Source organism: Lathyrus oleraceus, chromosome 5 (genome assembly GCF_024323335.1).
Source record: "Lathyrus oleraceus cultivar Zhongwan6 chromosome 5, CAAS_Psat_ZW6_1.0, whole genome shotgun sequence".
Taxonomy (NCBI): Eukaryota; Viridiplantae; Streptophyta; class Magnoliopsida; order Fabales; family Fabaceae; genus Lathyrus; species Lathyrus oleraceus.
The window spans coordinates 514,222,397-514,248,568 of NC_066583.1; the positions used below are offsets into that span (position 1 = coordinate 514,222,397).

The window sequence follows — 26,172 nt, forward strand, 5'->3', positions numbered from 1 at the left end:
CTAAACCACTTCCCACAACCAAGTTCACTGAACTCATGTCCAAGATAAAGGTCGTTGATGGAACCTTCATCTTGAGGGGGCGTAATGGACCAATGAAAGAAATAATTTGAATTGGTCATCAAATAATTAAATGAGAGTTATTGGTTATTATTAGCATTTGATCCTGTCAAGTAGTTAACAAACAGTAGCTATAGTTTAGGCATCACTCTAGCTAATTCTATTTAATTATCATCATGTATTATAGCTTTATATACTGATGCAAATCTCTGTAAAATATCATTCTCATATAAGTGAAAAATATACTCTTATACCATTGACCACAAATATAACAGTCAACTATCCGGAGTAGCGTATGGATCACATATCATCCTAAACTATCTCATGAGAACTATATCTCGTGATATCCGTGTATAGAGCCAAAACTATACATCGTGACTAGGATAGTCACATGATCCACATACACTACTGAGATGGACATGTTATCCCATACACCTATATATAACCCTGCAGACCATAACTGCAACGGTCCCCACATTCGAGTCTAGTTTATGAGGTCTTCGACATTCTACTAAATTTTTTGAGATTCCGGAACCACTTTGGGTTATATACCTAGTGTATACAATTAGACATCTCAATCCCCTAAATGTTTTATAGTCAGTTAATTGAAAGGTCTTCACAAGCCTTTCTGGTTATCAGTAATCAACACGAATATAAGCATATAAAATAACTTTGGATGTTCATGATTTTCCTACCTCAAACTTAATTATTCTAGGTTTTCCCTGCAACACTAATAGTATCATGTAACCATAATCATATTGATTATGTTACTATCTTGTGTTACTAATCAATAGGGTAGTCCATCACATAATACGATATTCACCATCTCTCATCCAACTCTTAGTTTAATCCTATCTCGAACGACTGATTTACACCTAAACGCATAGAAAATACAACATTTATAACAAAAAATAATATGCCTCTGTTAAAATTAGATTATATTTTTTTCATCAACAATTATTTATTGGGTATGAAAGTTTTGATTAGATAAGTTTTGGATCCTTCTCAATATTTAGTATTAAACTATTATGACAATTGTAAACACTAGCAATCCTTATCAATGTTTTTTTAATCTATGACGAGTTCATATATTTCATATCATCCAAGAAATATGGCACTAATTTGTAACATAGATTGTTGGTGAGAATTTATTTTCATTTTAAAGTTAATTTATCGATAATTGAGGTTTACAGATTTCCAACATTACAAAAACTCCTTACAGCTTCTAATTTTCAAACACAAATTAAGGTGCAGCTTTTATTTTTCAGTGATATGAATGATACACCGTAGCTTCTTAAATAAAACAACAACAATTATCTTGACCACCCGGAAACCAACATTGTCCACCTTTTTGAAATCCCTTTCTAAGGCATTCTGTGCCACAATTTGAATTACAAGTATCTACGCAACATGCTGCTGGTGGTCCATTTCTTCCATAAGGGCAATCTAGTGTAGCTGGAGTGTCCAAACTAGTAACAGATCCTGAAACAAAAAAAATGTATAAGTTATTATGCACACAAAGTTGTTTCTTTATATTTTTCAAATTTTGCACCCAATATTATCATTACTTCATCAAAAGTTGGTGAATCACGAAGATCTAACAACTAAAGCTAATGTTTTTCTCTCTCTATGAAAAAATTTTCTAAGGATACAAATAATAAAAATTCTTAAATTTAAATGTAAATTGTTTCATCAAAATAAAAATGTATTAAAAGAGATATAGAAAAAATTCCTCCCTTTACCTGAATTCAAAATCAAAATAATACATAAAACACCAAAAAGATAAGAAGATTGACAGCTTTGAGAAGTCATTTTGTTGGATTTCCCCTTATATTTTCTTGTGTGTTACAAGACTAAAATGATATGCATTATATAGAAAAAAAAATTAAATGGAAATAAAAATTATTATTATTTTATTTTATTAAATTTCATTCAAAGTTAATAATCATATTTTGAAGATTTATTATATTATAAGACTTTTTAAAGATGCACATGTCAAAAAAAATTTGAATAGAAATATTAATAAAATTTAAAAATTAAGAGTAAATTATGTTAATTATTCAAATATAATTAGTAAGTAATATTAATGGTAGAAATATATTAATTAGTTAAAATAAGAAATTTCATTGTTTTTAAAACATCGTGGTTTTACTATGACAATAGTTTATTTAAGATCCAAAATTGATACTAGGAAGTTGAAAATTTTACCTTATACCCCTACATTTTATAAAATATATCTATTTTATCCTTATATATTTTTAAATAATTTATTATTTTATTATTTAAATATTTTTTAAATTTTATTTTACATACCGGAAGACGTTGTAAAAGAATTCCGGTAGTCATTTTTCATGTATTTTTTAAACTTTTTTTATGTACCGGAAGACTTTACAAAAGAGATCCGATACACAAAAATTGACTACCGGAACTCTTTTACAAAGTGTTCCGGTATATAAAAAAAAGTCAAAAATATTTGAAAAATGAATACCGGAACTCTTTTGCAAAGTCTTCCGGTTCTCAAAAATTGACTACCGGAACTCTTTTGCAAAGTCTTCCGGTACACAAAAAAATGATAAAAAATATATTTAAAAATGACTACCGGAACTCTTTTGTAAAATCTTCCGGTACATAAAATTTGACTACCGGAACTCTTTTGCAAAGTCTTCCGGTACACACAAAAAAATGTTAAAAAAATATTTAAAAAATGACTACCGGAACTCTTTTGCAAAGTCTTCCGATACACAAAAATTAACTACCGGAACTCCTTTGCAAAGTCTTCCGGTACATACAAAAATATTTAAAAAATACTTGAAAATAACTACCGGAACTCTTTCCCAAAGTCTTCCGATACACAAAAATAAAATTTTAAAAATATTTAAAAAATAAAATACTAAATTAATTAAAAATATATAAGGATAAAATTTGTATTTTTTTATAAAATGTAGGGGTGGAAGGATAAATGTAGGGGTATAAGGTAAAACTTTCCCATATGTTCCTGTACCTACAAATATTCAATGAGTGTTTATTGAATATTGATCACTAGTTCAATAATAAAATAAAAATATTAATTACAATAGTTATTTTATAAAATAAATTTTAAAAAAGAAAATAGTAGGTCAATTAGTCATAATTAATGTAATATCTAATAGTTACATGTCTAGAATAATAACCAGTGGTATAAATAATTGGTACGGGAAAACAACATTTGAAATATATAGAAGTGGGCCAAAATAAAATTTTCACAAAAATAGAATTAGGATAAATAATATATCAATGACCGAACAAAATCTTTAACATAAAAGATAGACACTCCATCATATCCCCGATGCCAAGACCATAGTTTCGAGTCCGAATCAATTACCTACTAAATCCAAAATAATACAATAACATGGGATGCGATACTAGTTTTAGTAGGTTTCTGATATAAACAATTGAATCTCTGACTACCATTCTACCCAGGTCAAGGTCTACTTGAAAACTCTATCAGGATATCTCAACCCAATCCCACACGAATGAGTTTTAACTATACACCTCACGATCATGTCATTGGCGTTAGACATCTATTTAAACACTCAAGATTCACATACTGAAATAATATACTTATCCTACCACAGTTCTCCAATTGATATGTAGATAATCTGTTATCCAAGCCGATAGGTATGCTTTGGTGTTACGTAAATCCCGACTCAGGCGTTTATGTATTGTGACCAACTAAAACACTAACAAATAAAACGAAGTGTCAACAACCGCACCAGTCTATATATGACGCATATGGCTCATGACCAACAAGGGTCCTCCTATAAGCATATCATCTAGATTTACTCTCTTCTACTGCCACCCGTATGAACTGAAGCATTTATAAATTTATACGCTCAGTATCGAATCAGGAGTTCAACAAACTCCTATACTTATAGGCCATTGACCACAAATATAATAGTCAAATATCCGGAGTAGCGTATGGATCGCATATCATCCTAAAATATCTCATGAGAACTATATCTCGTGATATCCGTGTATAGAGCCAAAACTATACATCATGACTAGGATAGTCACATGATCCACATACACTACTGAGATGGACATGTTTTCCCATACACCTATATATAACCCTGCAGACCCTAACTGCAACGGTCCCCACATTCGAGTCTAGTTTATGAGATCTTCGACATTCTACTAAATTTTGTGAGATTCCGGAACCACTTTGGGTTATATACCTAGTGTATGCAGTTAGACATCTCAATCCCCTAGATGTTTTAAAGTCAGTTAATTGAAAGGTCTTCACAAGCCTTTCTGGTTATCAGTAATCAGCACCAATATAAGCATATAAAATAACTTTGGATGTTCATGATTTTCCTACCTCAAACATAATTAATCTAGGTTTTCCCTGCAACACTACTAGTATCATGTAACCATAATCATATTGATTATGTTACTATCTTGTGGTACTAACCAATAGGGTAGTCCATCACGTAATACGATATTCACCATCTCTCATTTAACTCTTAGTTTAATCCTATCTCGAACGACTGATTTACACCTAAACGCATAGAAAATACAACATTTATAACAAAAAAAATATGCCTATGTTAAAATTAGATTATATTTTTTTCATCAAAAATTATTTATTGGGTATGAAAGTTTTGATTAGATAAGTTTTGGATCCCTCTCAATATTTAGTATTAAACTATTATGACAATTGTAAACACTAGCAATCCTTATCAAATTTTTTTTAATCTATGACGAGTTCATATGTTTCATATCATCCAAGAAATATGGCACTAATTTGTAACATAGATTGTTGGTGAGAATTTATTTTCATTTTAAAGTGAATTTATCGATAATTGAGGTTTACAAATTTCCAACATTACAAAAACTCCTTACAGCTTCTAATTTTCAAACACAAATTAAGGTGCAGCTTTTATTTTTCAGTGATATGAATGATACACCGTAGCTTCTTAAATAAAACAACAACAATTATCTTGACCACCCGGAAACCAACATTGTCCACCTTTTTGAAATCCCTTTCTAAGGCATTCTGTGTCACAATTTGAATTACAAGTATCTACGCAACATGCTGTTGGTGGTCCATTTCTTCCATAAGGGCAATCTAGTGTAACTGGAGTGTCCAAACTAGTAACAGATCCTGAAACAAAAAAAATGTATAAGTTATTATGCACACAAAGTTGTTTCTTTATATTTTTCAAATTTTGCACCCGATATTATCATTACTTCATCAAAAGTTGGTGAATCACGTAGATCTAACAACTAAAGCTAATCTTTTTCTCTCTCTATGAAAAAAAATTCTAAGGATACAAATAATAAAAATTCTTAAATTTAAATGTAAATTGTTTCATCAAAATAAAAATGTATTAAAAGAGATATAGAAAAATTCCTCCCTTTACCTGAATTCAAAATCAAAATAATACATAAAACACCAAAAAGATAAGAAGATTGACAACTTTGAGAAGTCATTTTGTTGGATTTCACTTTATATTTTCTTGTGTGTTACAAGACTAAAATGATATGCATTATATAGACAAAAAAAATTAGATGGAAATAAAAATTATTATTATTTTATTTTATTAAATTTCATTCAAAGTTAATAATCATATTTTGAAGATTTATTATATTATAAGACTTTTTAAAGATGCACATGTCAAAAACAATTGAATAGAAATATTAATAAAATTTAAAAATTAAGAGAAAATTATGTTAATTATTCAAATATAATTAGTAAGTAATATTAATGGTAGAAATATATTAATTAGTTAAAATAAGAATTGTCATTGTTTTTAAAACTTCGTGGTTTTACTATGACAATATTTTATTTAAGATCCAAAATTGATACTAGGGTCACCATATGTTTCTGTACCTACAAATATTCATTGAGTGTTTATTGAATATTGATCACTAGTTCAATAATAAAATAAAAATATTATTTACAATAGTTATTTTATAAAATAAATTTTAAAAAAGGAAATAGTAGGTCAATTAGTCATAATTAATGTAATATCTACTAGTTACATGTCTAGAATAATAACCAGTGGTATAAATAATTGGTACGGGAAAACATCAATTGAAATATATTGAAGTGGGCCAGAATAAAATTTTCACAAAAATAGAATTAGGATAAATAATATATCAATGACCGAACAAAATCTTTAACATAAAACATAGACACTCCATCATATCCCGATGCCAAGTCCATAGTTTCGAGTCCGAATCAATTACCTGCTAAATCCAAAATATGACAATAACATGGGATGCGATACTAATTTTAGTAGGTTTCTGATATAAACAATTGAATCTCTGACTACCCTTCTACCCAGGTCAAGGTCTACTTGAAAACTCTATCAGGATATCTCAACCCAATCCCACACGAATGAGTTTTAACTATACACCTCACGATCATGTCATTGGCGTTAGACATCTATTTAAACACTCAAGATTCACATACTGAAATAATATACTTATCCTACCACAGTTCTCCAATTGATATGTAGATAATCTGTTATCCAAGCTGATAGGTATGCTTTGGTGTTACGTAAATCCCGACTCAGGCGTTTATGTATTGTGACCAACTAAAACACTAACAAATAAAACAAAGTGTCAACAACCGTACCAGTCTATATATGACGCATATGGCTCATGACCAACAAGGGTACTCCTATAAGCATATCATCTAGATTTACTCTCTTCTACTGCCACCCGTATGAACTGAAGCATTTATAAATTTATACGCTCATTATCGAATCAGGAGTTCAACAAACTCCTATACTTATAGGCCATTGACCATAAATATAATAGTCAACTATCCGGAGTAGCGTATGGATCACATATCATCCTAAACTATCTCATGAGAACTATATCTCGTGATATCCGTGTATAGAGCCAAAACTATACATCGTGACTAGGATAGTCACATGATCCACATACACTACTGAGATGGACATCTTATCCCATACACCTATATATAAACCTACAAACCCTAATTGCAACGGTCCCCTCATTCGAGTCTAGTTTATGAGATCTTCGACATTCTACTAAATTTTGTGAGATTCCGGAACCATTTTGGGTTAGATACCCAGTGTATGCAGTTAGACATCTCAATCCCCTAGATGTTTTATAGTCAGTTAATTGAAAGGTCTTCACAAGCCTTTCTGGTTATCAGTAATCAACACGAATATAAGCATATAAAATAACTTTGGATGTTCATGATTTTCCTACCTCAAACATAATTAATCTAGGTTTTCCCTGCAACACTACTAGTATCATGTAACCATAATCATATTTATTATGTTACTATCTTGTGGTACTAACCAATAGGGTAGTCCATCACGTAATACGATATTCACCATCTCTCATCCAACTCTTAGTTTAATCCTATCTCGAACGACTGATTTACACTTAAACGCATAGAAAATACAACATTTATAACAAAAAAAATATGCCTCTGTTAAAATTAGATTATATTTTTTTCATCAACAATTATTTATTGGGTATGAAAGTTTTGATTAGATAAGTTTTGGATCCTTCTCAATATTTAGTATTAAACTATTATGACAATTGTAAACACTAGCAATCCTTATCAATGTTTTTTTAATCTATGACGAGTTCATATATTTCATATCATCCAAGAAATATGGCACTAATTTGTAACATAGATTGTTGGTGAGAATTTATTTTCATTTTAAATTGAATTTATCGATAATTGAGGTTTACAGATTTCCAACGTTACAAAAACTCCTTACAGCTTCTAATTTTCAAACACAAATTAAGGTGCAGCTTTTAATTTTCAGTGATATGAATGATACACCGTAGCTTCTTAAATAAAACAACAACAATTATCTTGACCACCCGAAACCAACATTGTCCACCTTTTTGAAATCCCTTTCTAAGGCATTCTGTGCCACAATTTGAATTACAAGTATTTACGCAACATGCTGCTGGTGGTCAATTTCTTCCATAAGGGCAATCTATCGTAGCTGGAGTGTCCAAACTAGTAACAGATCCTGAAACAAAAAAATTGTATAAGTTATTATGCACACAAAGTTGTTTCTTTATATTTTTCAAAGTTTGCACCCGATATTATCATTACTTCATCAAAAGTTGGTGAATCACCTAGATCTAACAACTAAAGCTAATGTTTCTCTCTCTATGAAAAAAAATTCTAAGGATACAAATAATAAAAATTCTTAAATTAAAACGTAAATTGTTTCATCAAAATAAAATGTATTAAAAGAGATATAGAAAATTCCTCCCTTTACCTGAATTCAAAATCAAAATAATACATAAAACACCAAAAAGATAAGAAGATTGACAGCTTTGAGAAGTCATTTTGTTGGATTTCACTTTATATTTTCTTGTGTGTTACAAGACTAAAATGATATGCATTATATAGACAAAAAAAATTAGATGGAAATAAAAATTATTATTATTTTATTTTATTAAATTTCATTCAAAGTTAATAATCATATTTTGAAGATTTATTGTATTATAAGACTTTTTAAAGATGCACATGTCAAAAACAATTGAATAGAAATATTAATAAAATTTAAAAATTAAGAGAAAATTATGTTAATTATTCAAATATAATTAGTAAGTAATATTAATGGTAGAAATATATTAATTAGTTAAAATAAGAATTGTCATTGTTTTTAAAACTTCGTGGTTTTACTATGACAATGGTTTATTTAAGATCCAAATTAGGGTCACCATATGTTCCTGTACCTACAAATATTCATTGAGTGTTTATTGAATATTGATCACTAGTTCAATAATAAAATAAAAATATTAATTACAATAGTTATTTTATAAAATAAATTTTAAAAAAGAAAATAGTAGGTCAATTAGTCATAATTAATGTAATATCTACTAGATACATGTCTAGAATAATAACCAGTGGTATAAATACTTGGTATGGAAAAACATCAATTGAAATATATAGAAGTGGGCCAGAATAAAATTTTCACAAAAATAGAATTAGGATAAATAATATATCAATGACCGAACAAAATCTTTAACATAAAAGATAGACACTCCATCATATCCCCGATGCCAAGTCCATAGTTTCGAGTCCGAATCAATTACCTGCTAAATCCAAAATAATACAATAACATGGGATGAGATACTAATTTTAGTAGGTTTCTGATATAAACAATTGAATCTCTGACTACCCTGCTACCCAGGTCAAGGTCTACTTGAAAACTCTATAGGATATCTCAACCCAATCCCACACGAATGAGTTTTAACTATACACCTCACGATCATCTCATTGGCGTTGTACATCTATTTAAACACTCAAGATTCACATACTGAAATAATATACTTATCCTACCACGGTTCTCCAACTGATATGTAGATAATCTGTTATCCAAGCCGATAGGTATGCTTTGGTGTTACGTAAATCCCGACTCAGGCGTTTATGTATTGTGACCAACTAAAACACTAACAAATCAAACAAAGTGTCAACAACCGTACCAGTCTATATATGACGCATATGGCTCATGACCAACAAGGGTCCTCCTATAAGCATATCATCTAGATTTACTCTCTTCTACTGCCACCCGTATAAACTGAAGCATTTATAAATTTATACGCTCAGTATCGAATCAGGAGTTCAACAAACTTCTCTACTTATAGGCCATTGACCACAAATATAATAGTCAACTATCCGGAGTAGCGTATGGATCACATATCATCATAAACTATCTCATGAGAACTATATCTCGTGATATCCATGTATAGAGCCAAAACTATACATCGTGACTAGGATAGTCACATGATCCACATACACTATTGAGATGGACATGTTATCCCATACACCTATAAATAACCCTGCAGACCCTAACTGCGACGGCCCCCACATTCGAGTTTAGTTTATGAGATCTTCGACATTCTACTAAATTTTGTGAGATTCCATAACCACTTTGGGATATAAACCTAGTGTATGCAGTTAGACATCTCAATCCCCTAGATGTTTTATAGTTAGTTAATTGAAAGGTCTTCACAAGCCTTTCTGGTCATCAGTAATCAACACGAATATAAGCGTATAAAATAACTTTGGATGTTCATGATTTTCCTACCTCAAACATAATTTATCTATCTGTTCCCTGCAACACTACTAGTATCATGTAACCTTAATCATATTGATTATGTTACTATCTTGTGCTACTAACCAATAGGATAGTCCATCACGTAATACGATATTCACCATCTCTCATCCAACTCTTAGTTTAATTCTATCTCGAACGACTGATTTACACCTAAACGCATAGAAAATACAACATTTATAACACACAAAATATGCCTCTGTCAAAATTAGATTATATTTTTTTCATCGACAATTATTTATTGGGTATGAAAGTTTTGATTAGATAAGTTTTGGATCCTTCTCAATGTTTAATATTAAACTATTATGACAATTGTAAACACTAGCAATCCTTATCAATGTTTTTTTAATCTATGACGAGTTCATATATTTCATATCATCCAAGAAATATGGCACTAATTTGTAACATAGATTGTTGGTGAGAATTTATTTTCATTTTAAAGTGAATTTATCGATAATTGAGGTTTACAGATTTCCAACATTACAAAAACTCCTTCTAGCTTCTAATTTTCAAACACAAATTAAGGTGCAACTTTTATTTTTCAGTGATATGAATGATACACCATAGCTTCTTAAATAAAACAACAACAATTATCTTGACCACCCGGAAACCAACATTGTCCACCTTTTTGAAATCCCTTTCTAAGACATTCTGTCCCACAATTCGAATTACAAGTATCTACGCAACATGCTGCTAGTGGTCCATTTCTTCCATAAGGGCAATCTAGTGTAGTTGGAGTGTCCAAACTAGTAACAGATCCTGAAACAAAAAAAAAGTATAAGTTATGATGCACACAAAGTTGTTTCTTTATATTTTTCAAATTTTGCAGCCGATATTATTATTACTTCATAAAAAGTTGGTGAATCATGTAGATCTAACAACTAAAGCTAATGTTTTTCTCTCTATGAAAAAAATTCTAAGGATACAAATAATAAAAATTCTTAAATTTAAACGTAAATTGTTTCATCAAACTAAAAATGTATTAAAAGAGACATAGAAAAAACTCATCCCTTTACCTGAATTCAAAATCAAATTAATACATCAAACACCGAAAAGATAAGAAGAGTGACAACTTTGAGAAGTCATTTTGTTGGATTTCACTTTATATTTTCTTGTGTGTTACAAGACTAAAATGCTATGCATTATATATACTAAAATTTACTTTTAAATGGAAATAAAAATTATTATTATTTTATAAAATTTCATTCAAAGTTAATAATCCTATGTTTGAAGATTTATTATATTATAAGACTTTTTAATGATGTACATGTCAAAAACAATTGAATAGAAATATTAATAAAATTTAAAAATTAAGATAAAATTATGTTAATTATTCAAATATATTTAATAAGTAATATTAATGGTAGAAATATAATAATTATTTGAAATATGAATTGTCCTTGTTTTTAAAACTTCTTGGTTTTACTATGACAATATTTTATATAAGATTCAAAGTTAAAACTAGGGTCACCATATGTTTCTGTACCTACAAATATTCATTGAGTATTTATTGAATATTGATCACTAGTTCAATAATAAAATAAAAATATTAATTACAATAATCATTTTATAAAATAACATTTAAATAAGAAAATAGTAGGTCAATTAGTAATATTTAATGTACTATCTACTAGTTACATGTCTAGATTAATAACCAGTGGTATTAATAATTGGTACGGGAAACATCAATTCAAATATATAGAAGTGGGTCAGATTAAAATTTTCACAAAAATAAAATTAGGATAAATAATACATCAATGAGTGAACAAAATCTTTAACATTAAAGATAGACACTCCATCGTATCCTCGATTCCAAGTCCATAGTTGCGAGTCCGAACCAATTACCTACTAAATCAAAAATAACACAATAACATGGGATGAGATGCTAATGTTAGTAGGTTTCTGATATAAACAATTGAATCTATGACTATCCTTCTACCCAGGTCATGGTCTACTTGAAAAGTCCATTAGGATATCTCAACCCAATCCCACACGAATGAGTTTTGACTATAAACCTCACAATCATCTCATTGGCATTATACATCTAGTCAAACACACAAGATTTACATACTAAAATAATATACTTATCCTTTCGTGGTTCTCGAATTGATAATTGGATAATCAGTTATCCAAGCCGATAGATATGCTTTGGTGTTACTTAAAGCCCTACTCAAACATTTATGTATTGTGGCCAACTAAAACACTAACAAGTCAAACGAAGTGTCAAAAACTGTACTAGTCTATATATGACTCATATGGCTCATGACCAACTAGGGTCCTCCTATAAGCATAACATCTAGAATGAGTCTCTCTTAGTGCACAAATATGACCTTGAGCATTTATAAATTTCTACATTGAGTATACAACCAAGAGTTCAACAAACTCCTATACTTATAGGCCATGGACCACAAATATAGTAGTCAATTATCCGGAGTAGCGCATGGATCATATATCATCCAAATCTATCTCATGAGAACTATATCTTGTGATATCCGTGTATAGAGCCAGAACTATACATCGTGACTAAGGTAGTCACATGAACCACTTACGCTATTGAGATGGACATGTTATCCCATACACCCATATATAACCCTGTAGACCCTAACTGCAACGGTCCCTGACATTCGAGTCTAGTTTATGAGATCTTTGATATCCTACTACAACTTTGTGACATTCCGACACCATTTTAAGTTATATACCTAGTGTATGTAGTTAGACATTTCAATCCCCTATATGTTTTATAGTCAGTTAATTGAAAGGTCTTCAAGAACCTTTCTGATTGTCAATAATCAACACGAATATAAGCATATAAATTAACATGAATGTTCACGATTTTCCTACATCAAACATAATTAATATGGCTTTTCCCTACAACACTACTAGTATCATGTAATCTTAATCATATTGATTAAGTTACTATCTTGTGGTACTAACCAATAGGGTAGTCCATCACGTAATACGATATTCACCATCTCTCATCCAACTCTTAGTTTAATCCTATCTCGAACGACTGATTTACAGCTAAACACATAGAAAATACAACATTTTTAACAAACAAAAAATTCCTCTGTTAGAATTAGATTATATTTTTTTCATCAACACTTATTTATTGGGTATGAAATTTTGATTAGATATGTTTTGGATCCTTCTCAATATTTAGTATTAAACTATTATGACATTTGTAACCACTAGCAATCCTTATCAATGTCTTTTTAATCTACGACGAGTTCATATATTTCATATCATCCAAGAAATATGGCAATAATTTGTAACATAGATTCTTGGTGAGAATTTATTTTTATTTTAAAGTGAATTTATGGATAATTGAGGTTTACAGATTTCCAATATTACAAAAACTCCTTACAACTTCTAATTTTCAAACACAAATTAAGGTGCATCTTTTATTTTCCAGTGATATGAGTGATACACCGTAGCTTCTTAAATAAAAAAACAACAATTATCTTGACCACCCGGAAACCAACATTGTCCACCTTTTTGAAATCCCTTCCTAAGGCATTATGTACCATAATTTTAATTACAAGTATTTACGCAACATGCTGCTGGTGGTCAATTTCTTCCCTAAGGGCAATCTATCGTAGCTGGAGTGTCCAAACTAGTAACAGATCCTGAAACAAAAAAAAATGTATAAGTTATTATGCACACAAGGTTTTTTCTTTATATTTTTCAAATTTGGCCCACAATATTATTATTACTTTATAAAAAGTTGGTGAATCGTGTATATCTAACAACTAAAGCTAATGTTTTTCTCTCTATGAACAAAAATTCTAAGGATACAAATAATAAAAATCTTAAATTTAAACGTAAATTGTTTCATCAAAATAAAAATGTATTAAAAGAGATATAGAAAAAATTCCTCCCTTTACCTGAATTCAAAATCAAAATAATACATAAAACACCAAAAAGATAAGAAGATTGACAGCTTTGAGAAGTCATTTTGTTGGATTTCACTTTATATTTTCTTGTGTGTTACAAGACTAAAATGATATGCATTATATAGGAAAAAAATTAAATGGAAATAAAAATTATTATTATTTTATTTTATTAAATTTCATTCAAAGTTGATAATCATATGTTTGAAGATTTATTATATTATAAGACTTTTTAAAGATGTACATGTCAAACACAATTGAATAGAAATATTAATAGAATTTAAAAATTAAGAGAAAATTATGTTAATTATTCAAATATAATTAATAAGTAATATTAATGGTAGAAATATATTAATTAATTGAAATAAGAATTGTCCTTGTTTTTAAATCTTCGTGGTTTTACTATGACCATATTTTATGTAAGATCCAAAATGGTACTAGGGTCACCATATGTTTCTGTACCTACAAATATTCATCGAGTATTTATTGAATATTGATCACTAGTTCAATAATAAAATAAAAATATTAATTACAATAGTTATTTTACAAATTAATTTTAAATAAGAAAATAGTAGGTCAATTAGTAATATTTAATGTAATATCTACTAGTTACTGTAAGACCCCAATTTTGTCCCTAAGATCCCTCATGGCATCATATCATATCATATCATTGCCTCAAGGATCTTTGTGCACCTTGCTTCCTTCCCTGTGGGTGGGTTGTCTTTTGAGAGTGGTTCTTGATCACCAAACATGTTTGGCATATGTATATCATTGCTTTTCATTTGTTTACTAACCAAAAGTACAAAAATATGTCATCTAACCTTGTCACTTGCAGATGAAGCAATCTTAGGTCAAGACAGTCAAAGGCATTCATTGAGCAATAGATGGTGGCCATTCTTGAGAATTTGGGCACCATTGATCATTCACAAGAGTTCATATGAACCATGGTATCATTTTGAATCAAGATCCCAAGTGGTAGAGGCTTGAATTTCATCTGAGCATGGTCAGGTCAACTAAAACCCTAGAAAAGTCAACATAAGTCAACTGTGCATTCAGTCATGGATTTGATGGTGGGAGATGGTTAGAGAGGCCTCATTCATGTCCATACAAGTCTCATTTGACATTCCAAACATCAACAATGAAGAATTTGAGGTCAGATGAAAAGTTTCCAAAAATAGTAAGTGACCTGTAATTTGAAATTGCCAAAAATGGAAAGGTCTTCTCCTCAAGTTTACATCATCAAGAAAGCTTCAAATGAAATTTTGTCCAACATGAAAGTTGAAGATCTTGTTCTCCCCTTTCCAGAAAGTCCAAGATCATGAATTTCTCATGTATGGTTAAGGAATTATGATCAAAACATGGCCAAGTGAATTTGAACTTCAAACATGCATAACTTTTGAACCATAAGGCCAAATGAAGTGGTTCTTTTTGCAACATTTCTCTCTTGACATGCACTATCCAATTCACATATCATAAGCCATGCATTTCCATCACAAAAATATTTGACTTTTCATTTGAATTTTGGAGGGAAAGTTTAAATTCAAAAATTATGCATTATCCACATATTCCATCATTTGCATTTGGCTCCAAATTGGTTTTTCAAGTGAATTAAAACAGAAATCGTGCACTGTTCCATTGCTTTTCCACACATGAGGTGCATTGGCCAATTTGCATAAACACTTGGTTTTCATTAATTACACTTGCATTGCTTAATTGTGATTAACAAACTTGATTAGCAGATCATATAAAAGGCAAAGCATAACAGAATTCATCATCAACACTTCATAATTCTCAGATCTGAAAATTTTCTTCACTTGGTTCTCTCACTTTTTCTTCAATTTTCTTCATACACCTTGCCTTGTTCTTGATTTGTTCATCATCCATAAGCATAATTGAGCATTTTGGAAGCAGGATTCGAAGGATTTCATGCAGATTTGAGGACTGTTGAAGCTCACACTCATCAATGGCAGTTGGAGATTCAAGCAAGATCGTGCAAGATTAAGCTATCATTCCTCATCCATTCATTCATCTAAGCATTGAGGAGCATCTGTTTGAGCTTAGCATGGCCTGAAAGCAACAATTTCACTTCTGCCTCTTCAACAAGGTCAGATTTCGAATGCTTTAATTCTTGAAATAGTTATGTGCATGTTGTAGATCCTTCATCACTGAGTACATTGAGCTTTAGATCATTAATTTCTATGCAGTATTGTGATAGTTATGGTGATTTGAAGTTTGGCATGTGAAACTTATTGTGTTCGATTTGCTTGATACATGTAGAATTAGATTAAATTAAGCATTGATCTGTGATGTATGATGGAAGATGAGTCCAATGATATGTGTATTTTGAATTTCTGTGGATGTTTGTTCTTGAGGATGATGAACATGATGAAGGCGTATGAATGAGCTAGGGTTTTCTGTCCAGATTTCTGTTTGATCTTGTTAGCGCCTGTATTGCATGTGATTTCATGTTAGTGATCATGCAGTGGTCCAAGTCAGCGTGTGCGTGGCCATTTGATTGGATGATAGCGCTTGCATGTGCCACATCAGTTAAGTGAAACGGTGCGTTTCACTTAACTGGCGCGCTAGTTCAAATAAGCGCTCGGTTCGAATCTTGCTGATGTACTTTTCCAAAAGGCCTTTTGTATTATTTCATGTATTCCATCCATTCATGAACCATGCTTTCATATGTTTTTTTTTATTTTTCTTCCACTTTCAAAAATTCATAACTCCATAAATATTCATCCAATTAATGTGTGGTTTTTTGCATCTTGATCCTCATCATGTCTAGTATTTTTTGGATATTTTTCCAGAAATTGTGCACGGCTGAAAATGTTTTGGCTTAGGGTTTGTGTATGCATGTGCTTTTTGGACCTTGCCTGCCATATGCTTTGTGAAATGATGAGTTTTAATCCAATGCTTTTGAAATTTGGTATGCTTAAACTAGACATCTTGCTGGTCATTTTGGTGTTGAGTTTGCATTTTTAGCATTTATGGTTGTTGAGATATGATCTGGTTAATGTAGGTGTGACAATGTGTGTCACACCTTTGCTTTCTCAACTTGTGAATTTTCTTTGCCATGCCAAATGAACTCCAAATGCTCTGATTTTTTGCATGATACATATTATGGATGTTATGGTTGATCATGAATGTTTGTGGAATTTTTGTATTCATTTCTGATTTGTTTGGTATTTTTCTTGCTGGTTGACCATTTGTGAACTTTTGAAGAGTGTTGAACTTCAATGATTTGGGAAATGCTGGTTGTGTATCCTATGAATGTGGAATTTTGAACATTGTTTATAGACATATTGAAGTTTATTATGGCTTTGGTTTGAGGTCTTTACCATTTGTCATTTCTGTTTTAGGATTGCCTTAAGTTGATGTACCAATTTGTGTCTCCTTTGAGCTTGTTTGTGCCTACCTTGCCTTATGGAATTTCTTTGCCATACTTAAGCTTGTCCAAATGCGTTGATTTTTGGTGTGATTGTCATGTTATGTGTTCTGTTTAGCCATGATTTGTCTTGGAATTAATTGAACCATTTTTGAATTAATGTGTATTTGTTCATTCTGTTGCTTCAATGTGGTTCCAACTTGCATGCCTTGCCTTAGTTGATTTGTGAAATGAATTTGGTTGATGCTATGGACATGAGACCTTTTGGATTAGTTTTTTAGTTGATTGAAGTTGATTCATGTTAATTTTTAGCTTCTGTTTTAAATTTTTTCTTCATCTTTGACCCTAGGCTTTGACCTAGTGGTTTGCCTCTCATGTTTGAAGCTTTGTTTCAGGTTACACATTCAAGTTACACAATTGATGATGCCTCATCTTGAGAGCATTTGATATTTGCTTTTGATTACTAATGTGTGTTTTGTAGGTTGATGTTGACTCTCTTGAGTTTGACTTGTGGCTTACACATTGTGTATATTGGTTATCTGTTGCATTAACTGTTGGTTGTTTGTCTGTATAGTATACTAATATGTTTGATGTTTCTACAGGTACATTAGTTGCTTAAGTTCATTTTGAACTTGCTTTTGCTTGGTTGCTTAACCAATTAGGTATAATTTCTCTTCTTCATGTAGTCTGGAAGACCTACTGTTACTTGGTAGGCACCTGTCTGAAGTCCTCCTTAAGAGGCAATGCTTGTGTTTGTTTATCTTTGTGCCAAGCAGGAAAAGTCCTTTGATAAGGCAATTGGCAGATAAAAGAGATGTGTAATCCATCTCCTGCTATCCAGTGTGTCATCCCTTTGCTCACATAACATGTTGATGCATTGTGGATATTAACCAAAGATCTATAGAGTCATTCACTTGTGAAGAAAGTTCCAACTTTCTGAACTCCCACACCTTCTATTATTCAAAGCTCTCCCAGGCCAAGGATAAGAGCTATGAGGCACACCCCTCATCTCCTTTTCATCTGCTTCACCTTAACTCTCAATGTTAAGGTTAAGAGCACAACTTACCCCATTCCAGTTGACTTTAAAGTCTAACCTTGTTTGAGCCTAATTGCTTGTGTATAATGTGTGCTATTTGACTTGCTTGCTTGATTGATTGATTCATCTGTACATGTTTGCTTGTGTGCCTTGTGCATTTATCATCATTAATTGTTCATTGTTGCATGATCATTGTTCATATCTTTGTGACATTTTTGTTTGTCCATTGAGGAATCAATTGTAAGTCCATGTATTGGCCATTGTTCCTATGATTTGGAAGGGATTGAGTGTAAGACCATTTATTGGCAACTTGTATCCTCTTTGCTTATTGCTTTTGTTGTTTGTTGTATGTGAGGATTCAATTGTAAGTCCATGTTGTTGGCATTTGTATTCCTATGATCATCCTGTGGAGATTGGAATAAGTCCAGATAGATTGGCATCTGATATCCATGTTTTGTTTTGCCTTGGGAGATTAGTGTAAGTCCATTGATTGGCATCTGGTATCCTTGTTTATTTTAGGAGATTGGTGTAAATCCATTGATTGGTATCCGGTATCCACCTTTGCCTTGGGAGATTGGAGTAAGTCCATATATTGGCATCTGATATCCATGTTTGTTTTGGTTCTTTGGAGATTGGAGTAAGTCCATATATTGGCATCTGATATCCATGTTTGTTTTAGGAGATTGGTGTAAATCCATTGATTGGTATCCGGTATCCATCTTTGTTTGTGAGATTGGTTTAAGTCCATTGATTGGCATCCGGTATCCACTTGCTTGTTTATTTACTATTGCTCATTGCCTATTCCTAAGGAATCACTTGAATCATCTTCTATATGATTTCAAGAGGTGAACCTCTAAGAAGTTTTACACTCCTTCACCACACCCTTTTTGTTATAATCCCTTTTCACTTGTTGACTTTTAAAACTTGAAATAAATGTTGTGCAAACATCTTCATGTCTTTTCAAATTAGAAACCTGGACCTTAAGTTCTTGACTTTTCAAACTTCATTTTCATAATACTTCTTTGAATTGAATTCTAATAATACTTTGACCATATTTTGTGAATATTCATGATCAATTAACTTCCACTCATTCAATTGTTTTGTGGCTTTGTCCCATCTTGATAAGTTTTCATACATTAGCCATAGGTTTGATTTATCCTAGTTGGTTGATGTTAATCTCACCTCTTTGTCCTTAGTGATTGAATTGTAAGACTTCCTTGCTTATTATAGGGCATGGTCCCTCACTAGCAAGTTGAAGCTTTTCTCACATGGTGGACTTGTTGTTTGTATAAGGTTGAGTTTTATCCCGTGGATAACGAAAGACCTTAGGGCTTTTGTTTAAAATGAACCCACTCATATTTTGGAAATCTTTTAGCCGAACTACGGTGTTTTGATCCTTACCTTCCATGGAAAGGTACGTAGGCAACGGGTTCATCCGTTCAAACACAAAAATAATAACTTGTACATTCTTTTCTCATCTTCCCAATCATGTTTGCACAATATGTCATAAACAAATAAACTTTTTTTATACAACAAGTGTGAAAAGGGCTCCCTAGGAGTACCTAGGACGTTTTGGGTGCCTAACACCTTCCCATTGTGTAATTTACCCCTTACCCAGATTCTCTGATCTTTTCATTAGTTTTCTATGTGTAAAACTTCTTAGGCTTTTGTTCGCTTTTTAGCCATTCCTTCGGATAAATAAAAGTGCGGTGGCGACTCGATTCCTTGTATGCTTTGCTTTTGGTTTAATCAATAAATCATAAAGTGACGAATACACCGCTACAGAAAAGTGGCGACTCTGCTGGGGACATGTTCCTTGGTGGTATTGCCTACTTTTCACCCTTGTTGTGTGATATATTGTTATGTGTTATGTGACGTATTTTTGTACAATTTGGGATAATTGTATTGATTGTAATGTTTGAATTGCTTGATATACAATTGCTGTTTGCTTTGGTGATCTCTGTGAGATGAGTTCTATACCCGAACTCGAGTGCACCTTAGGATAGGAGAATGGCATAGTCTTGTCGACTGGTGTGGAGTATTCCTTAGCTAGTTGACTTGCGAGTCCATTCACTTGGTGGAGGTCATGTTGGATTAATAATGTCACACAAGTTATTTGTGGTTAGGCATTATTCTTTCAATCATGTGCCTTAGAAGCCAAGGACCTTAGTTTACCAAGCCCATCTTGGCCTATTTTAGGACGTAGTGCGGAGGTCGTTCAGATGTCAGATCTGATGCGATTGTTACGCGATACTACACTCATAAGAGTCTCTCTTGAGAATATTTTTGGAATACGAGTATTCGTTCCTCCGATAATATTCGAAAGATGGGACGATGATTATGGGAACCTCTGGTAGAACATGTTTGGCAGGTTTAAACCCTAGTACACTCCCTTTGGGTGGTTCTTAACCGAGACTCCATGCTCGTGACTCTCAGCAAACCCGTGATTCATGGTTGAGTCGTTCAGACAACCTTAATATCAATGGAACTTGGGTGTCGATAAGGTGTAAAACCTAAATCCACCAAAACGGATGGTTGATATTAAGGATGTTTGAGCCGGTTCATGTACCGTTAATATCAATGGAACTTGGGTGTTGATAAGGTGAAAACCATAATCCACCAAAATGGATGATTGATATTAGGGATACTATGAGCTTTCCCATGACCTTTGTCTGGTGTGACTTGCTTGATCCTTGAGTGTGATTGTTGCATTCATGCATTCATCTGCATTCATGTCATCAGAAAGAGAAAATTTTCAAGGAACTTAAAGGGTTTATTTGCAAAATTTTCAGACATGGAAAGACCGAAAAGGCATACAAAGAAGTACAGCTTTAGACAGCCCGATGTGAAAGAGTTAAGGAATCTGACATCTTATGTATTAGATCCCTTGGGTTTCAAAGCTCGGTATGGGAAGCTTCTGCCTCTGTTGACTACTCAGGTTGATGAGGGACTGATGAGTACTTTGGCGCAGTTTTATGATCCTCTGTATCATTGCTTCTCTTTTCCGGACTTCCAGTTGTTGCCTACCTTGGAGGAGTATGCTCATCTTATTGGGATCCCGATTCTGGATCAGGTGCCGTTCAGTGGCTTAGAGAGTATTCCGACTGCTCGAGAGATTGCGAACTTGTTGCACATAGATGAAGACTCGATTAAAGCTAATCTGACTGTCAAAGGTGGAATTCAGGGTCTTCCGTCCGAGTTCCCCGTCACTCAAGCTACCATCTATGGGAAGGCCATGAGTGAGGATGCCTTTGAGGCTTTATTTGTGCTGCTCATCTATGGGTTGGTGTTGTTCCCCAACATCGACAAATTTGTGGATGCGAACGCCATTAGGATCTTTTCAGTTCTTAATCTCGTTCCGACTCTGTTGGGTGATGCCTATGTCTCTTTGCATCTGAGGAATGAAAAGGGTGGATGAGTTATTGTGTGCTGTTTGCCTCTGCTGTATAAGTGGTTTATTTCTCACTTACCACAGACGGTTGCTTTCAAGGAGAACAAGGGATGTCTACGGTGGTCTCAGAGACTCATGTCTCTCACTAATGATGATATCTCTTGGTATGATCGCGTGTATGATACTGTGCAGATTATTGATTACTGTGGTGAATTCCCTAATGTGCCTCTTCTTGGTACATGTGGAGGGATCAGCTACAATCCTATCATAGCACGTCGTCAGCTTGGGTTCCCCCTAAAGGATAAACCTCATAACATTCTGTTAGAAGGTGTGTTCTTTCAGGAGGGTAAAGATCCCCAAGGCCTGAAAGCCAGGATGGTCCGCGCTTGGCGCCATATTCATAAGAAGGGTAGGAATGAGTTGGGTCCGAAGAACTGCATTGCTTTGGAGCCGTATACCTCTTGGGTCAGACAGAGAGCTGTTGTGTACCTTATGCTGTATGATCATCCGAGACCTACACCGTTGGATGTGGCTGGGCCTTCAACCCTTCCCACCCAAGATGTAGAGGAGTTGAGAGAAGAAGACCTTTCACGTGCTTGGATCCGTGAAAGAGAGGAGTTGCTTCACCAGCTTAAGGAAAAGGACGCTCTGATTGAGTTTCTCGAGCATCAGGTGATCGACGATCCGAATGATACTTGGACTTCTCTGCTCCCTCAGTCTTCCAAGTTCTGGAAGAGGAAGTATGATCGACTTGCAAAGGAGAAAGCGGATATGGAAGCAGCCTATGAGAGAGAGATCAAGAAGTTGTGTGCATCTCGTCTTCCAGCATCCCGAGCTTCTAGGGATCCATAGGATGTTTATTTTCCTTTTCCCTTTGTAATGATCAAAAATGATGTACTTCTTTGTTCCAAATATATTTGATGAGATATTTTCCATATGATATTAAATGCTTAAATATTCAAAATTGCAAATAATGCCCTAAAAGGTTCCTTGAAAATAAAATAAAGCATATGCACGAGCATTACATGCATCATTTTACATAAGCAGGTATCTTGTTCTGGTCTTCTTGTCTGTGGCCTAACTCTGTGCTCTTCATTTATTTTGAAGACAAGCTGACTCACCGGTACTATACCAGAGCCAATTCTGCTAGAGTGATGGGTCAACTTGAACAAGAGAACAGAGAATTGAAGGAAGAGGTCGCTCGTCTGAGTGCTCTGATGGAGCAGTTTCTGTCTGCTCAGAATCAACTTTCTCCAACTCCTGCAACTCCTCCCCAGAGGACGGTTATATCTGAAGCCGTTGCTCCGACTGTGCCAGCTGTTAGTGCTCATTTCGTGCCGAATGCCATGCCAGCCGGGTTTCCCTAGGGTATGCCTCCGGGTTTCATGCCAGATATTCCTGCTCCAACTTTTGCTTCTGTGTCGGCATCTAGCCCGGTCCTTGTTGCTCCTCCTCCTGTCGTGCATACCATGCCTAGGGTAGACGACACCATCTATCATTCTGAGCCGTCTGAGGGCCCAGATGTCAATGAGAAGATGGAAGCGATGAAAGATCAATTCCTTGAGCTGCGTAAGGAATTGAAGACCCTCCGAGGGAAAGATCTGTTTGGCAAGTCTGCTGCTGAGCTTTGCCTTGTTCCCGGTGCAAAGATTCCAATCAAGTTCAAAGTGCCTGACTTTGAAAAGTATAATGGGAACACCTGTCCTCTCGCTCACCTGGTCATGTATGCCAGGAAAATGTCTACGCAAACTGATAATGATCAACTTCTGATTCATTACTTCCAGGATAGTTTGTCCGGTGCGGCTCTTCGCTGGTATATGAGCCTTGATAGTGCAAACATCCGATCCTTCAATGATCTTGGTGAAGCTTTCGTCAAGCAATACAAGTATAATGTTGATATGGCGCCTGACCGTGATCAACTCAGGGCTATGTCTCAGAAGGATAAAGAGACATTTAAGGAGTACGCCCAGAGGTGGCGAGAGCTGGCAGCTCAGATCACTCCTCCGCTGGAAGAGAAAGAAATGACTAAGATCTTTTTGAAGACTCTTAGCTCATTCTATTATGAGCGGATGGTTGCAAGTGCTCCCTCTGATTTCACCGAGATGGTGAACATGGGGATGCGTCTGGAGGAAGGAGTCCGTGAAGGACGTTTGTCAAAAGATGAGAGCTCTTCTAAACGGTATGGGGCGTTTAAGAAGAAAGATGGGGAGGCACATGCTGTGTAGTCCCATGCTAAACCAAGAAGACCCTCTGTTCAGAGGAAGCCAGTACGTCGTACCAGTAATCAGCACCAGGTGGCTCATATATCACCTGTCTTCAGAGATAATGCTCAATATCAGCAGCCTAATCAGCATCAGCATCAGCAACAACCTCAGTATCAACAGCAACATCGTCCACAGCAACAGGCTTACCAGCCTCGTGGCAGTACCAGTAATCAGGCCAATTTGAATTATGATAGGAAGAAGATCAGTTTCAATCCCATTCCTATGTCATACGCTGAATTGTATCCTTCCTTGTTGGAAAGGAAGCTGGTTACTCCCAGGGATCCTCCAGCTGTGCCTGCGAACCCGCAATGGTGGTATAAGCCAGACCAACACTGTGTTTATCACTCCGGTGCTCCGGGGCATAACATAGAGAACTGCTTTCCATTGAAGACTAAGGTTCAAGACCTTATGAGATGCGGCATTCTGAGCTTCGAGGACTCAGGCCCCAATGTTACAAAGAACCCATTGCCCGAGCATGGGAAATCAGCGAATATGGTCCAGGGGTGCCCTGGGAAGTACAAAGTCAAATATGTAAGCCATATTCGACGGTCATTGGTCGAGTTGCATCGTTTACTGTGTCAGTACAGTCATATGGAGCATGACCATGACAAATGCCGCATCTGTTCTGTTAATAGACTGGGGTGTCGCCAAGTGCGAAGAGAGCTTCAAGAGCTGTTGGATGAAGGTATCATAGAGATTCTTCAGAACCGAAATGTTGATGAAGATGAACCAGAAGTCGATGTTATCTCTCCTGTGTTCAAGCTGCCTGAGCCTGTTGTCATCCGATATGATGGTAGCAAGCCGAAGGTCTCTCCTTCTCTAATAATCAAGCCTGTAGGCCCTGTGCCTTATTCTTCGGATAAAGCTATCCCTTTCAGGTACAATCCCGTTGCTGTGGAAGATGGGAAAGAGGTGCCGTTGCCTTCAACTTCTGTTACCAATATTGCTGACGTGAGTGGGTTGACCCGTAGTGGTCGTGTGTTTTCTGCACCCCTAAGGCCTCATGTTGTTTCTGATTCCGCTGAGCGCCCGGTTGGGACTGCTGTGAATGTTCAGAATCCGGCACTTGCTGTTGCCAAACCCTCCTCTGTACAAAAGACTCCTGCTTCTTCTGTTGGCCCTAGTGGCATTGTGAATGAAGAGTGTGATGAGATGCTGAGGCTCATCAAAAAGAGTGAATACAACGTTGTAGACCAGCTTCTACAAACGCCGTCCAAAATCTCCGTTTTATCTTTGCTGCTGAATTCAGAACCCCATAGGGAGTCTCTGCATAAAGTTTTGGATCTGGCCTATGTTGATCATGATGTCACCATAGAACAGTTTGACAGTATCGTTGCAAACATCACTGCTTGCAACACTTTGAGTTTCTGTGACGCTGATCTCCCTAAGGAGGGAAGAGACCACAACATGGCTCTACATATTTCTATGAACTGCAAGACTGATGCCATGTCCAACGTGCTGGTGGACACCGGATCATCTCTGAATGTATTTCCAAAAACCACGCTCTCAAAGTTGTCATATCAAGGGCCTCCCATGAGGCAGAGTGGTGTTGTTGTGAAAGCTTTTGATGGGTCGCGTAAGACCGTGATTGAGGAAGTTGATCTCCCAATCAAAATTGGACCAAGCGATTTCTAGGTTACCTTCCAGGTTATGGATATCCACCCATCATATAGCTGTCTCCTTGGCAGACCATGGATTCACGAGGCTGGCGCCGTGACATCCACCCTACACCAGAAGCTGAAATTCGTGAAGAATAAGAAACTGGTCGTGGTAGGGGGAGAAAAGGCTCTCCTGGTTAGCCACTTGTCTTCCTTCTCCTATATTGACGCTGAGGATGAAGTTGGAACCCCTTTCTAAGCTTTATCTATTGATGAACCAATTGAGAAGAAGTCTCCTTCGTTTGCTTCCTACCGTGATGCGAAACTGGCCATTGAATGTGGTGCAGTTGCTGGATTAGGGAAGATGATCGAGCTTGAAGACAATAAATCCCGGGCTGGGATTGGCTATTGTTCTGGGGCATTCAACGAGCACGGT

General features: G+C 34.4%; 1 protein-coding gene across 13 annotated transcripts in view; it reads right to left on the minus strand.

Annotated features, from left to right (window-relative positions):
* The window catches only part of LOC127085955 (uncharacterized), a 68,294-nt gene that overhangs the window by 24,637 nt on the left and 17,485 nt on the right, over window positions 1–26,172 (minus strand). For 2 of the 13 annotated variants that reach the window (XM_051026541.1, XM_051026540.1), the window contains exon 2: window positions 1,287–1,539. The exons of 2 other annotated variants lie outside the window; for them this stretch is intronic. In XM_051026541.1, coding sequence (XP_050882498.1) covers window positions 1,352–1,539 — 188 coding nt within the window. In that variant the 3' untranslated portion in view covers window positions 1,287–1,351. Of the gene's footprint in view, window positions 1–1,286; window positions 1,540–1,799; window positions 1,896–5,065; window positions 5,201–5,459; window positions 5,544–8,324; window positions 8,432–14,053; window positions 14,161–26,172 lie in introns of those variants that run through there. 9 more of the 13 variants (XM_051026547.1, XM_051026544.1, XR_007789348.1 and 6 more) reach the window with 9 other exon arrangements.